This window comes from Amphibalanus amphitrite, unplaced genomic scaffold (genome assembly GCF_019059575.1).
Source record: "Amphibalanus amphitrite isolate SeventyFive unplaced genomic scaffold, NRLGWU_Aamphi_draft 000928F_arrow, whole genome shotgun sequence".
Taxonomy (NCBI): domain Eukaryota; kingdom Metazoa; phylum Arthropoda; class Thecostraca; order Balanomorpha; family Balanidae; genus Amphibalanus; species Amphibalanus amphitrite.
In genome coordinates this window covers 175342-191189 of record NW_024882422.1, presented here as the reverse complement: position 1 = coordinate 191189, position 15848 = coordinate 175342, and the positions used below count along the sequence as shown (strand labels likewise).

The window sequence follows — 15848 nt, the reverse complement described above, 5'->3', positions numbered from 1 at the left end:
ATCCGTAAAATCGCCTTTGTACGGACAAAAAAGTGGTGCTATGGTAAAAATGGGTATCAATCGAAAGCTCTCGTTTACCCAGACACAGTCCTGCAGGAAAATTTCACTTTTTTCCCATAGGAAAGTTTGTACGGGAAAATCAAAATTTTGGGTCAATGGGGGGTCCCCCCCGATTTCGTTCAAAATCGGCACACAGGTGCCCCACCACCAGCCGAGAAACTTTCCCAAAAACGGTCCCCGTTGCATTGACGTTTAAGGCCCGTAAAGCCCCCTAGACTCGTAAAATATCCGTAAAATCGCCTTTGTACGGACAAAAAAGTGGTGCTATGGTAAAAATGGGTATCAATCGAAAGCTCTCGTTTACCCAGACACAGTCCTGCAGGAAAATTCAACTTTTTCCCCATAGGAAAGTTTTTACGGGAAAATCAAAATTTTGGGTCAATGGGGGGTCCCCCCGATTTCGTTCAAAATCGGCACACAGGTGCCCCACCACCAGCCGAGAAACTTTCCCAAAAACGGTCCCCGTTGCATTGACGTTTAAGGCCCGTAAAGCCCCCTAGACTCGTAAAATATCCGTAAAATCGCCTTTGTACGGACAAAAAAGTGGTGCTATGGTAAAAATGGGTATCAATCGAAAGCTCTCGTTTACCCAGACACAGTCCTGCAGGAAAATTCAACTTTTTCCCCATAGGAAAGTTTTTACGGGAAAATCAAAATTTTGGGTCAATAGGGGGTCCCCCCCGATTTCGTTCAAAATCGGCACACAGGTGCCCCACCACCAGCCGAGAAACTTTCCCCAAAACGGTCCCCGTTGCATTGACGTTTAAGGCCCGTAAAGCCCCCTAGACTCGTAAAATATCCGTAAAATCGCCTTTGTACGGACAAAAAAGTGGTGCTATGGTAAAAATGGGTATCAATCGAAAGCTCTCGTTTACCCAGACACAGTCCTGCAGGAAAATTTCACTTTTTCCCCATAGGAAAGTTTTTACGGGAAAATCAAAATTTTGGGTCAATGGGGGGTCCCCCCCGATTTCGTTCAAAATCGGCACACAGGTGCCCCACCACCAGCCGAGAAACTTTCCCCAAAAAGGTCCCCGTTGCATTGACGTTTAAGGCCCGTAAAGCCCCCTAGACTCGTAAAATATCCGTAAAATCGCCTTTGTACGGACAAAAAAGTGGTGCTATGGTAAAAATGGGTATCATTCGAAAGCTCTCGTTTACCCAGACACAGTCCTGCAGGAAAATTTCACTTTATCCCCATAGGAAAGTTTGTACGGGAAAATCAAAATTTTGGGGCAATGGGGGGTCCCCCCCCCCCGATTTCGTTCAAAATCGGCACACAGGTGCCCCACCCCCAGCCGAGAAACTTTCCCCAAAACGGTCCCCGTTGCATTGACGTTTAAGGCCCGTAAAGCCCCCTAGACTCGTAAAATATCCGTAAAATCCGTAAAATAAATCCGTTAAATATCGGCACCTGTGTGCCGATTTTGAACGAAATGGGGGGGACCTCCATTGACCCAAAATTTTGATTTTCCCGTACAAACTTTCCTATGGGGAAAAAGTTGAATTTTCCTGCAGGACTGTGTCTGGGTAAACGAGAGCTTTCGATTGATACCCATTTTTACCATAGCACCACTTTTTTGTCCGTACAAAGGCGATTTTACGGATATTTTACGAGTCTAGGGGGCTTTACGGACCTTAAACGTCAATGCAACGGGGACCGTTTTGGGGAAAGTTTCTCGGCTGGTGGTGGGGCACCTGTGTGCCGATTTTGAACGAAATCGGGGGGGACCCCCCATTGACCCAAAATTTTGATTTTCCCGTAAAAACTTTCCTATGGGGAAAAAGTTGAATTTTCCTGCAGGACTGTGTCTGGGTAAACGAGAGCTTTCGATTGATACCCATTTTTACTATAGCACCACTTTTTTGTCCGTACAAAGGCGATTTTACGGATATTTTACGAGTCTAGGGGGCTTTACGGACCTTAAACGTCAATGCAACGGGGACCGTTTTGGGGAAAGTTTCTCGGCTGGTGGTGGGGCACCTGTGTGGCTGTGCCGATTTTGAACGAAATCGGGGGGGACCCCCATTGACCCAAAATTTTGATTTTCCTGTAAAAACTTTCCTATGGGGAAAAAGTTGAATTTTCCTGCAGGACTGTGTCTGGGTAAACGAGAGCTTTCGATTGATACCCATTTTTACCATAGCACCACTTTTTTGTCCGTACAAAGGCGATTTTACGGATATTTTACGAGTCTAGGGGGCTTTACGGACCTTAAACGTCAATGCAACGGGGACCGTTTTGGGGAAAGTTTCTCGGCTGGTGGTGGGGCACCTGTGTGCCGATTTTGAACGAAATCGGGGGGGGGGACCCCCCATTGACCCAAAATTTTGATTTTCCCGTAAAAACTTTCCTATGGGGAAAAAGTTGAATTTTCCTGCAGGACTGTGTCTGGATAAACGAGAGCTTTCGATTGATACCCATTTTCACCATAGCACCACTTTTTTTGTCCGTACAAAGGCGATTTTACGGATATTTTACGAGTCTAGGGGGCTTTACGGGCCTTAAACGTCAATGCAACGGGGACCGTTTTGGGGAAAGTTTCTCGGCTGGTGGTGGGGCACCTGTGTGCCGATTTTGAACGAAATCGGGGGGGGACCCCCCATTGACCTTAAAATTTTGATTTTCCCGTAAAAACTTTCCTATGGGGAAAAAGTTGAATTTTCCTGCAGGACTGTGTCTGGGTAAACGAGAGCTTTCGATTGATACCCATTTTTACCATAGCACCACTTTTTTGTCCGTACAAAGGCGATTTTACGGATATTTTACGAGTCTAGGGGGCTTTACGGACCTTAAACGTCAATGCAACGGGGACCGTTTTGGGGAAAGTTTCTCGGCTGGTGGTGGGGCACCTGTGTGCCGATTTTGAACGAAATCGGGGGGGGGGACCCCCCATTGACCCAAAATTTTGATTTTCCCGTAAAAACTTTCCTATGGGGAAAAAGTTGAATTTTCCTGCAGGACTGTGTCTGGGTAAACGAGAGCTTTCGATTGATACCCATTTTCACCATAGCACCACTTTTTTGTCCGTACAAAGGCGATTTTACGGATATTTTACGAGTCTAGGGGGCTTTACGGGCCTTAAACGTCAATGCAACGGGGACCGTTTTGGGGAAAGTTTCTCGGCTGGTGGTGGGGCACCTGTGTGCCGATTTTGAACGAAATCGGGGGGGACCCCCTATTGACCCAAAATTTTGATTTTCCCGTAAAAACTTTCCTATGGGGAAAAAGTTGAATTTTCCTGCAGGACTGTGTCTGGGTAAACGAGAGCTTTCGATTGATACCCATTTTCACCATAGCACCACTTTTTTTGTCCGTACAAAGGCGATTTTACGGATATTTTACGAGTCTAGGGGGCTTTACGGGCCTTAAACGTCAATGCAACGGGGACCGTTTTGGGGAAAGTTTCTCGGCTGGTGGTGGGGCACCTGTGTGCCGATTTTGAACGAAATCGGGGGGGACCCCCCATTGACCCAAAATTTTGATTTTCCCGTAAAAACTTTCCTATGGGGAAAAAGTTGAATTTTTCTGCAGGACTGTGTCTGGGTAAACGAGAGCTTTCAATTGATACCCATTTTTACCATAGCACCACTTTTTTGTCCGTACAAAGGCGATTTTACGGATATTTTACGAGTCTAGGGGGCTTTACGGACCTTAAACGTCAATGCAACGGGGACCGTTTTGGGGAAAGTTTCTCGGCTGGTGGTGGGGCACCTGTGTGCCGATTTTGAACGAAATCGGGGGGGACCCCCCATTGACCCAAAATTTTGATTTTCCCGTAAAAACTTTCCTATGGGGAAAAAGTTGAGTTTTCCTGCAGGACTGTGTCTGGGTAAACGAGAGCTTTCGATTGATACCCATTTTTAGCTCTTTGTGACGTCATTTCTAGGGGAAAACGGGTCATAAAGGTTTCCCTCTACCGGGGCCTTTTTTCCCCCTACCGAATCTGTGCTGTGCTGAATCTGTGCTGAATCTGTGCCAACTTCCGTTACATGTTCCCAACGCGTATTTTGAATTCACCATAGGGCTCAGCCATTCCTAGAGGAATTCTAGGCACCTTGGAAAAAAGCGAAATCGCGCTAGGGATTTCAGCCGATCTGGCAGCTCTTCCGATGCCACTGGCGCATATTTACGTCTGGACAACGAGTTGCGGGGAAAAGTGCTGATTCTGTTGCAGTTTTAGGAGCCGGTGATTAGGCTGGACTTTGGGGTTACTTTTTCGTTCCGATTCACGTATTTCATAGTGTTTGGCTTTTGAATATTTTAGTTCTTTCAGATAAATATTAATCACCTTACAACTTTTGTAAAAACGTTTCATTTTTTATAAGCCGACATTCAGAGTCCTAAAAATACATCAGCACTACAATCATTGTAAACAAACAAATGGAGCACCACTTGGCTCTGTTCCAAGGCGCTTTTTAAGTTTATCTGGTTGTTTCCGTACTCTTGTACGTCGTTTTGTTGGATGTTTTGAATCCTTTAAGATTGACTTACATCATATTTAAGAAGCATGTGACTGAAAACAATCCGAAGTATCCAGGAAGCTGACAGAGGTCCTGACTCCTGAACAATATCAATATCAAGTTGAACTTGAAGTTATGAAATTTTGGTTGATAAACACAAGTTGATCGGGCTCATATGTCAGCAAGAAAAAGTAAAATTAAAAGAGCTTATTGGCCAAAAACAAGCTATAATATTGCAGACCTTGGAGCAATACTGAAGAGCACGCTGAGCAGGATCATGCCAGAAAATGTTGACTGATGAGCGCATATTGATGTATTGGTATGAATATTGAATAATAACTTACAACAGCAAGATAAATTAGTGCAAACTATCAAGTTAAAAATCTACAGTGAATGGACTTGGGCAGTTTTACTATGCTTAGATGCTATGCAGATTGTAATGTGCATCAGGTACCTACTCAGTGTCTGGCAAATGAAACATGCGATCATTCCATTGCTACTGGAGGAGAAAGCTTGGATCACTAAATCCACTTTATGTTGATTTTGATGTTAATCATCACTGTATTTCTTGAAAAAAGGATTGTAGTAAAATTGTCAATGTGACAATCCATGCAACGATATGATCATATAATGTGTTCATAGTCATTCGTGATAGTGATTATTGGTCCAATATACAATGGCAAAGCTCTCAGTCTCAGTGTTTCTTCCTGTGGATGGCCAGCAGTGACTCAGAGCTTAGAGGTATTAGTTTTCTTCACAGGGCTGGGATAAAAAGTACTGAGGGTAATCTTCCACCAAGGAACTCTACTTTGACATGGTATGAGATGTAGGCACAAGTAGGTAGGTGCTTAGTTCCCATAGTCAGTAGTTGTGTATGCTTAGTCGGGTTAGCTTAGATTAGATTGTTAGTTTTTTTAATTCGCCAAGTGTCCATAAAAATGTGACCTGAGCAATGAGCATACCTGACTAACCTGACAGCTGACCTAACCTCAATCATCACACATATTTGCAGCCTACCCAAGACCTGCATAGCAGTAGCACCCAGTTATAGGTAGGTACTCACCCTAACTCAATCTTACCTGCTAACCTTCAACTTGCCAAAAGTTAGCTCACATTGCCAAGCTGCATCCAGGGAAACAGTCAACTGAGGAACTGGCTCATTGGGTGGCTGGTGTTAGTCTGTGCATTTAAAGTGTTTCTTCTCTGAAGCTGCTCTGCACTGCTGTATGTCATGTTACTGCTCAGAAAATGTGGGAAATGATTACTAAGCTACTTTGGCGCTTTGTTAATGCTCGAGACAAGTACAGATCCTGCAGGGTACAGCTATGAGTTAGATGCTAGGTGAGTATGTTATGTGCATGTGCTGTTCCCTGTTTGACCATAGTAAGTATAAAAACAAGCACAGGGTCACAGTTATATTCATTTGCAGGCACAAAAATGTTTTGATTAACAGGACAGGTATACAATATATCCTCTGTCCTTGGGGGATCTTGCTGCCAAGTTGAGGTACAATGACTGGACTTCAGGATTGATCAACCTTTTCTTAGCCACTGCTTATACACAAGAAAGACCAAATGCTTGTTTGTTTTGATTTACAGGACATGTATCAGTATAGGTACAATACATCCTCTGTCCTTGGGGATCTTGCTGCCAAGTTGAGGTACGATGACTGAACTTCAGGATTGATCAACCTTTTCTTAGCCACTGCTTATGTATATACGAGAAAGACCAAATTGAAATGCTTGTTTGTAAACTGCGTTGAAAATTTAATGATCCACCTTCAATTCTGACATGAAGGCACAAATGAAATAGTTCCGTCACCTTTTGGAATACACAAAGCAAAATATTTAATAAATTTTAGTGGATGGACAAGAGCAATTAGCATAGCCCCCCCCCCCCCTCAAGTTAACTTCTGGCACTGATGAACTGAACTGATGAATAATTACACTGACGCTTATTCGCTTAATATTTTGTAACAAACGCGCTAAAACTGCAATATAACAGCACTATATGCTTCTTGATAAAATGCATTAGTAGTAAAAATTTAGTCCTGATGGCATTCATTCTTGGTGGAAACGTAATTAAAAAATATTTTGTAGTAACTATTAAATTCCGGCCGAAAACAGTGCACGGTTTAAAAAAGAATCATTCCAATGACGGTCCATTTTTGCGGTCCTGAAATCGCCACTATTTCCGGCCTCTCCAACGCAACTCGTTGTCCAGACGTAAATATGCGCCACTGGCGCGCCTTTTAATCCAAAGCGCCTTTTTCGTGTCTCATGTTTGCTCGTTTATTGCGGAGGCCTATATATGCTTCAAGATGCTGGAAAAGGTTGGTGATTAATAAGTATTTCCATTTTAGGTGCATGTTCTTTGCAAGAAATACAGTTGTTGTTGCTGTTGTTGTGGGTTAGGGCGCAAGAAATACAGGTATATGTCAACTTTAGGTCCTAACTATAACTGTGACGCTGTTGATACAAATCTGTAACAGCAAAAAAATTATGTTTTAGGTTACGTTAGGTTGTAAGTTTTAGGTTGCATTGTAGGTTTGTAGGTAGTAGATTGGTAGGTTATAGGTGAAAAGGTAAGGTTAGTTCAGGTTTGATTATGTTTTTCTTTTAGTTACGAGACATATAAGTATCATTTTTGGATTCAGGATGTCAAATAATGGTCGGAAACACTAAATTCAAAATTAACTAATTTTGAAGCGGGGACCTCCATGTGTATCGGCCAAATAATGTAAGAATATGAAAAAAAATTATCCATGAAATCTGCTTAGGACTTAAACTTGACATTTACCCACATGGCTATAGGTATCACCAGCAGAATTATAATCTTTACATAATTTAAAAAAAATGCTGTAAGTGAAGATTATGAGTCGTGTAACCATTGTTACTATATTGATATTAAATATTGAATAGGTACAAGTCCGCCACCAACTTTATGGAACATTCCTTCTTCCAACAGGATCACTTCCAAGTAATCTGGAAGGCTGATGCCAAGTACATCTTGTGCGAGAAGCTTGATATGATTCCTGACCTGGAACCGGTGAGCATCAAATATAGCAATTTGCTTAAAGCAATAGCAATTGCTGATGATGGCAATTTCAATTTGCAGTAACACATATTATATGTAATTGGTTTGAGCCATGTTGCAATCATTTTATAAATGAAAACTTCCATTTTTAAAATGGAACTATCAACTTTCCCCACAGGCTTCGGTAACAAAGTTTTATCAATTGTGAATGACAATATTATTGGTATGAGTGGTGTGTGCGGTGATCTGTATTTGAATATAACGCGTCTTGTCACTAAGTATTTGTCATCTGCATTATAGCTGACTATTACGGTAATACGATCGTGCATTGGTCCCAGACAAGAATACCCCAGTGAGACCTTGCATTATTTCGTTTCAGGAGTTGATGGAGGGCACCACTGTGGCCTACCGATGTCCGGCGTCAAAGGAATCGGCCCTGCAGTGGATTCAGCTGTACCAAGAGGCCGCCAACATCCCCCTGACGACGTACGACTCCATGTCGAATGGCCAAAGGGTGGTGTACTGGGTGAGAGCTTTAGTTTATGAAATACCAGTTTGGGCTCGCCGTGTAAAGCTCGGCAGGGGGGTACTTTTGCCCGAGCACTCGACCTGTGCCCGCCAATGGAAAATTCTGCTGGTGCAGAGCCTCCTGAGGGTTCAGCAAAGACCCGCCGTATGAAAGCCTGTCGGGGTCTACTGACAGAGGGCCCGGCGGCCTGGGCTCGCTGCATGAATCCCCAGCTTGATGCCGCGTACTGAGGACCAGTCATCCAGCCGTCATACCGGGTGTCTCGGAGGACTGGACGGGCACCTACCAGCGGGCCCGCTAGATTTCGGGAGGGTCAGCTGACCCCTTTGTCCCCCTGACTCCTCCCTGGGTGCGCCACTGCACCCAGTAACTTTGACTCTTTTATATCGCAGGAAGGTGCGGGTTAATGAAACACCATGATCAGGGTCAGTTAAAAAGGTAACGTTTTTAAATCGAGAAACTTTCATCCTCATTTAAATGACGGACTAATGAGTGGCAATTGATTTCATCACTTTTGTTAATGTTGTCAATTTTTTTTCAGGCCAGGCTTCGTTGTCACCACGACGTCCCAGAAAAGCCGAGTCGTCCGAGGAAAAACCAATCCGCCAAGGACACCGGGTGCCCCCTGCGCCTGAAAGTGACTGTCGCCAACATTCCAAAACGGCAAGTTTCTCACCGTCTTTTGTCATTGGCACCTTTTACCAGGGCTGCGGAGTCGACCCAGCTTTAGCCAACTCCGACTCCGACTCCGGCCTCACAAAATCGACTCTGACTCCGACTCCGACCTATTAGTTCTGGAAAGCATTTATTTGGCCCTTTGGTTCACCGAACCAGTGCAGAGACGTGAACTTCGGGAGAAAAGAAAAGGCTGATCAAAATCGTAGGTCGATTTTGTTGTCTGACCACTTTGGATCATCGGGATAATTGCCATTTTGCTTTCACCAGACAACAATTTCACTTGATGAAAGGCGATTTTCGGACTACATGGCCGGAGTCGGTAAAATCTTATCGACTCTGGCCAAGAAAAAAGATCGACTCCGACTCCGACCAAAACTGTTGACTCCGACCGACTCCGACTCCGACTCCGCAGCCCTGCTTTTTACAAACGCCTTAGTTGATCAAACGATCAACCGCAATTGAAAAAAAAACTACATATTTGATGAAGGAGTTCGCTGCCGAAAAGATTTCAAGTCGCTATCTTTCTTAGTTGTGCCAATCTTGGCTCAGAAAACTAAAAACGGTGATAATCCGAAACATTTCACCTCGCTCGTTCCTTGCCTCAAAAGGTTTCTTGCTGGTACCTTATAAAAGTGCGTGGAAGGAGCGGAATTTCTTCTGAATAACACCATCGTCTCGTGTTTTTTATATTTGTTGACGAATCCTCCCTTTCCAGGAATAGGTCTACAGACCCATGCGCGGCTTACGAGCTACGGGTGACATGTAACAAGAAGCCCCACAACCACGCCGTGGACAACGCTGCCGCTCTGAGACATCGACGCGTCTCTGAGCTGACGAAGGCCCGGCTGATGGAGCTGTTCCAGCACCACCACTCGCCCTCCACGGCGCTGGAGACCCTGAAACTACAGCTTCAGGAGAAGCATGGGAGCGCCTACCCGTCGGTGGCCGCAGACCGAGCCATTGTCCCAGATAGGATGGCCGTCTACTAGTAAGTTTTTAACAGCTTGATGCAAAGCCACACTGCCACAAGTTAGCAAGTCTGTAGGGACAGTATCTGAAATAATTAGACTTTCCCTATAAAGTTACACATGATTCTCATATATGAGATGCAATTGATCGTTACACGGAGCAGAGATGATAGGGCTACTCAGAAAAGAAGGCCGCATGTCTGGGATATGTGGTTGCGATCCGAGACTGATCTGGCCATTGACAATTTTTGGGTCCCCTATTGCAATCTGCCTGTTTTCGTGTCACATCCAGTTCTACTGTTATCTATGAATTGTGTTGTGCTAAAAACTCGCAACATTTTACGCTGCGATAAATGCACTCTGGTTTAGTAAAAGCTATCGATAATCATATTACGTACGCCTATGTGTCAGGGTCATTTCCGTTTTCCTGCTATTCGTGAAAAACCTGAAGGGGAATGGCGTCTAGACGCCCCCCTTCCGGCCCAGCGCAGGTTAACATTATTTTCACCTTGGATTTGTGTAATTCAATGCGCTGAGGGGTAAGCTATATTTTGATTGGGACGAATCAGGAACAAGTGGGACAGCTGAAGCTTAACCATAAGTACACTGTTATGCAATCGGTATTTTATCACAAAATGAAACTGACCACCACTTGCAGCTGGAAGTCAATTGACAATGCAATGTGTTTTCAGCCTGTACTACAAGCACTGTCGGGAGCGTTACCCAGCCTCGACCCAGGAGGAGACCATGGACCTCATCCGCCACATGAAGGACGTCCGCACGGCGGTCTCAGTCGAGGACGGCGAGACGGTGATCGCGGCGGTGACGCCGCTGATGGAGCGCGTCCACACGCTCCCCGACGCGGGAGAGGTGGTCTTCGTCGACGCCTCAGGAGGGATGAACCGGCACGGCCAGCGCGTCTTCCTGCTGATGTGCTGGAGCCCGGCCGGTGGTCTGCCTCTCGGTGTCATCGTCTCCACCTCGGAGACCGAGGCCGTGGTGGACAAAGCCTTCCGGCTGCTCGTCGGGATTTTACCAGACGGTACGATATACCTACATTTGCCATGAATTCCCATATCTGGCGGCTAAACTCTGAATTGTCCAGTCAGTTGTGCATTGGTGTATAAAATCCAATATCGTGTTTGACCGAGAATGCTTCTTTGACAGGCGCCTTTGGCGGGCGTGGAAGGCGCGGCCCTCTGTGCTTCATGACGGACGACTGTCAGGCCGAGCGGAACGCGCTGTCGGCGGTGTGGCCTGAGGCGCGGCTCCTGCTGTGCACGTTTCACGTGCTGCAGGCCGTCTGGCGATGGCTTCACAACGGCAAACATGGCATCGACAAGCAAGTGAGTAGTTTCTACTGGGAATGAATTTCCGTTCATTTTTGTCTAATTACCCCTTTTTGAGAAACACAGAGAGAGAGCGAGAGAGAGAGAGAGAGGGAGAGGGAGAGAGGGAGGCACAGAAAGAGACAGAGACATAGAGAGAGGGAGGGAGAGAGAGAGAGAGAGAGAGAGAGAGAGAGAGAGAGAGAGAGAGAGAGAGAGAGAGAGAGAGAGAGAGAGAGAGAGAGAGAGAGAGAGAGGCAGGCAGACAGCTGGGCAGAGGCAGGCAGAGGCAGGCAGTCAGGCATAGACAGACATAGGCTGGCAGTCAGGAATAGACATGCAGTGATACTGGTCTAAAGGCTGTAAAAGAACGTAAATGAGTTTGATTAATTTCATCTCAAACACCCCGTATATTTACATTTACCTTCACCCTTCACCCTTCACCCCTCCCGCCTCCCACACTCGGATACCAGTTAAATTGTGCATTTTCTTCCAGCACAGGCAGGCTATCATGGCACTAGCCAAGCAGCTCGTGTACGCCAACAATGAGGCGGAGATAGCGACGACGATGGAGCTGGTGGCTACCGAGTGGGGCGAGCGCTACCCACTGCTGGACCAGTACCTGCAGGGTTTCGCTGCCCGCCGTCAAGAGTGGGCGCTGTGCCTCCGCACGGATGTCCCCACCCGGGGACACAACACGAACAACATCGTGGAGTCCGCCTTCAGAGTCCTCAAAGACTCCGTCCTCTACAGGTCAGTCTTTATTCATATGTTTCACCTAATTGCGGTTCAATAAATAAAACAGTTAACCTGGCGTTCATAGACAAACCTGTCTTTTAACTAAAGTTGATTGTAAAACTGTTTCGGTGACCGGAGGTATTGCAATAGATTCATTACTATTTTAAAATATTTCAAGTTGTAAGGTTGCCCAAAAGTGGCAAATGTTGAAGAAATGTCAAAGTTGCAGTTACAGACAAATTCCAATTAATAAAGACAAATAATTGGAAAAAAGCCAAAGCAGGGGAGTAGTTTTTCCTTTCAATATAGGTCGGAGGGCTGAGAGTGAGCCGGTAAAATGTTCTCGAAAACACCATCAAAATCCCTAGGACTGTGCAATTCTCCCCAGTGTCTGCCAAAGTTCAGAGCCTGAAGCCCCCGAAACGGAATTGGACCATACATCCCTTCGTCAAAGACGTTAATTACTAACTTGTGACTTTCATGGATTAACACGGATTAACTTGTGAATATCACGGTTTTACATTTCTGTTAACCCTACATGTGGAAGAAAAACAAACTTTCGCATTTCGGGTAGGTTGTGAAATTGTTAGTTGTGCTTTTGGTTGCTCTTCTGAAAGCCTTATTGTGTCCATACGCTGGCAGTCTACCGTTAATTATAGCTGCAAAGAAATTGTTGAAATATTCGCTTGACACGCGCTGTTTTTCCAGGACTCGGGCGTTCAACCTGCTGCAGCTGTTTGATTCCGCCACGGTCCAGCTCAGCAAGCACTACGCCAGGAGGGCGTGCGACGTGACCAACGGCCGGCAGCGGGCGGCACTGCGCCGGTCCGCGGCGGCACCAGCCAAGAAACGGGCACTGTGACGCAGGTATTTTGCATGACACGAGAACTGATTAAGGTCACATAAGACAGCTCGTTTTCCAATGCTGGTCCCACCCGTACTGCCACATGGCTGTGCAAAGTGACCAATGCAATCGGCGCGCCCCTAAGCACCAATAAACCAAATGGCTGTGCATTCACACACAAGAGTCTGTCACTGTACCGCTGTGCCACTGTAGGGCCGCGTGGTGTTGGCGCTGTGTGCCACATCTCGTGACTCGTTTCGCGTTTTTTTTTTCTTGTTTCTTCTTTTTTCCCTTTGGGGGTCTGTTTTAAAAGGCCAAGCTGACAGTACTGGGGCGAATGAACAGGTTCGGATTTTCGTACAAGTAACCGTCCGTCAGTTTATGTTGTACAGTCTGTCTTAAAAGTCCGCGAAAAAGCAACGGTGGATCCATCAAGCCTGACCGAGGAAGGGCCTGCTCAATTTGAGTCATCAAAGCAATTGATATTCTCGTCCATTCCCCAGGTCAATTGGTTCGGTGACTTTCAAAGTAAAGCAGGCCTTTCTTCAGTAAGGCTTGATGGATCCACCGTCACTTTGCGCGGTACTTTTAAGACAGACTGTACATACGAATTTTACAGGATTTTATGTGTTGCCCCTCCCACAGGTGACGGAGTTCACCTATCAGGTGAAGTCGCTGACGTCGGTCGGCATCACCTACCTGGTGGACCTGAACGTCGGCGCCTGCACCTGCAGGATGAACCGGCGGACTGGCGGCTGCAAACACCTCCGAGCCGTGCGGCAGCAGACTGGCGCTGTGCCGGAGGCGACGGCGACAAAGGAGACGCGGAGGGCCTTGATGGACATCGCCATGGGGACCAGCCAGCAGCTGCCAGGCAACTGGTTCGACCCTCTGGTCGCCGAGCCGTCCACCTCGTCACCTCCTGGCCCCACGCCCGCCAGCGCCCCCGGAGTCGCGCAGCCCCAGCCGTCGCCTGGTCCCGAGGAGTACGACGACGACGCAATGGACTTCGAGGACCCCGCCGCTGCGGCGGCGGCTGTCAGTGGAGCTGAGCAGCGACGCTCAGATGACCGGACACGCCAAACCGTGGCGTTCATCCAGGAGTGGGCAGCCTTCATGTGCGAGGCAGTCGTCCAGGACGACACCTGGGAGAGGGCTGCCGCTGCCTTCCAGCAGAGGTGGGGCCAGCTGCCCACTGCTGGCCGCCAGTCCGCTCTGCACCAGTTTGGGGGTGCGCAGGGCTGCCGGCGGAACGCCACCCAGATTCCGGTCCAGCCGACCAGCACTGCCCGTCGCACCAGCACCAACGTGCGGGGTCGCGCTCGCTGGCCCGCTGGACGGCCGTGCCGCTCCGCGCGCACCGGGGAGCACGGCTACGTGGCAGCCTCCGCCAGGCGGTCGGCGGCGCCCCACAGCCTGGCCACCTGTGTTGACCAGAACCGCCCCCTGGGGCGCTGAGTGGTAGAGGTGAAGTGGGGGTGACCGGGGCAAGTTGGTGCCAGGGGGGGGGGGGGTAAGTTGGGACGGAAGGGATATTTCCAATACTTCTCGACAGTTGGCGTTCAAACTTATTTTGTACATGCACAGTAACGCCGTCTGTTTGTCAACGTGGTGTCGGCGCGTGCTGAGGTAAGTGCTGTTAATAATCGCTACAAATGTGTTTCAGGTACCAAAAGTGATTTTCTTGCTGTGAAAATATTCTCTTCTAGTGTCGTTGTGTGTGCCTTTTTGTTTGCCGCAGGAGTACTGCAAACGTTTGTGTTTTGTCGTTAATGCCCGCATGGATTAGCGATGATTGTTCATGTGAAACATGAATAAAAATGTGTTTAGATAAACTGTTTTTCCTAGTGTACCAACTTGCCTTAGGCCCTGGCCCAACTGACCCCCCGCCGCGGGGTAAGTTGGGACATTGGAGGATGGCCGCTTTGATCAGATATGACACCAAGACGATGCTACCATCTCTCTTATATTAAGTCTTCTTTAAAAGATAAAGAAATCAGATCTCAGTTAATAGCCAACAAATAATGATGTATAGTTATACCGAAGTTATGACGCTTCAAGCAATAACTGGCTCAACTAGCGTTAGCGGAATGACGCAAAATTAGCAGGTGACCAGTGACCACTCCCAGTTCGCTAATATGTTTGCATCATTAACATACCTTCCACTATAAGCACGGTTTCTCAATCTTAACATAAAATATAACATCTTTTCATGTAATTTGCATCTCTAATATACCCCAGTCAAACTTGCATCACTAATGTAGTGGAGGACTTCTTGGGACGAATTAGTTTCTAGGGACTTACACATTTATGCTCATTTCCCCACATTTGTCGCCAGGGGGAGAATTCCACAGAATTTTCCGCTAGGAGTGGCTGAGCCCTATGGTGAATTCAAAATACGCGTTCCCAACGCCATTCATCATAAGCTAACTGATCGCACGCAACGTCATTCGAGTGACGTCAGGGGTACGCCTCAGCTTCCAGCGCGCTGCAGCGCGCGCAGCGTCGGGCGGTGAAACAGGGCCCTGGAATCACTTGCTTCTGTCAAACCACTGACTCCACTCCACTCTGGCTCGGTTTGAGTCAATGTCTAGGCCATCAGAAAATGAGATTGGACTCAATTATCTTATATCAACGTGAGCAGGTGAATATCAGTTTAAGAAGAACACTAGGTGAATAGAGATATACCCGAACACTTCCAGAACAAAAAATGTAACTTTAAAAAAATTGATGCAATGACAATGATGAAACAAACTCAAACTGAAACTGAAACAGATGCAACATGCAGCGCGTAAACCAAGCACCATCTGGCATCTTGAATGGGCTGCGACCACAAAGGGTAACATATTTGATAAATAAAATCATACTGCGAGCTGTTATTTACCTTTCAAGCTTTTAATTACCTTTATCGACTATCGAGAGGCATGGCTTCAGCAAAAGCGCGGTGTCGATTTCTGATAAAGTGTAAACATGCGCATCACATACAAACTTAACGCAGCTGGGGACCGCTAAATTAAAACGTACTTCTGATTAAAAGAGTTGCTAGCAAAGCTCCAATTCTAAAAAGCAACACAGATTCGATATTTACTTTAAATGATATGTTTGTGAAATTCATCTTAGTGTAAAGGACATTGACACTTTGACAGGTGATTTTTGGCAAATTTTTGGCAGTGCAATCAATGTGATTTTCGACACGAAAGATT

General features: G+C 46.6%; 2 protein-coding genes across 5 annotated transcripts in view; one reads left to right on the top strand and one right to left on the bottom strand.

The window, feature by feature from the left end:
- LOC122368159 (UDP-N-acetylhexosamine pyrophosphorylase-like) overlaps positions 1–15590 on the bottom strand; it is a 55783-nt gene extending 40193 nt beyond the window's left edge. For 2 of the 4 annotated variants that reach the window (XM_043341826.1, XM_043341830.1), the window contains exon 1: positions 15439–15463. The gene's annotated coding sequence lies outside the window, so the exon portion shown is untranslated. Of the gene's footprint in view, positions 1–15438; positions 15464–15529 lie in introns of those variants that run through there. The other 2 variants (XM_043341829.1, XM_043341828.1) reach the window with 2 other exon arrangements.
- On the top strand, positions 6774–14476 carry LOC122368160. The gene is made up of 10 exons (XM_043341832.1): positions 6774–6856; positions 7492–7572; positions 7940–8086; positions 8631–8752; positions 9483–9755; positions 10428–10777; positions 10903–11081; positions 11560–11816; positions 12510–12668; positions 13291–14476. The coding sequence occupies exons 1-9, from the start codon at positions 6845–6847 to the stop codon at positions 12661–12663; spliced, it is 1575 nt and encodes a 524-aa protein (XP_043197767.1). The 5' UTR covers positions 6774–6844; the 3' UTR covers positions 12664–12668; positions 13291–14476.
- Positions 15591–15848: the final 258 nt, after the last annotated feature.

Coding starts and splice junctions, on each gene's coding strand:
- LOC122368160 (XM_043341832.1), top strand. Junction 11,082..11,559: donor AACATGGCATCGACAAGCAA/GTGAGTAGTTTC, acceptor ATTTTCTTCCAG/CACAGGCAGGCTATCATGGC. Junction 11,817..12,509: donor AAAGACTCCGTCCTCTACAG/GTCAGTCTTTAT, acceptor CTGTTTTTCCAG/GACTCGGGCGTTCAACCTGC.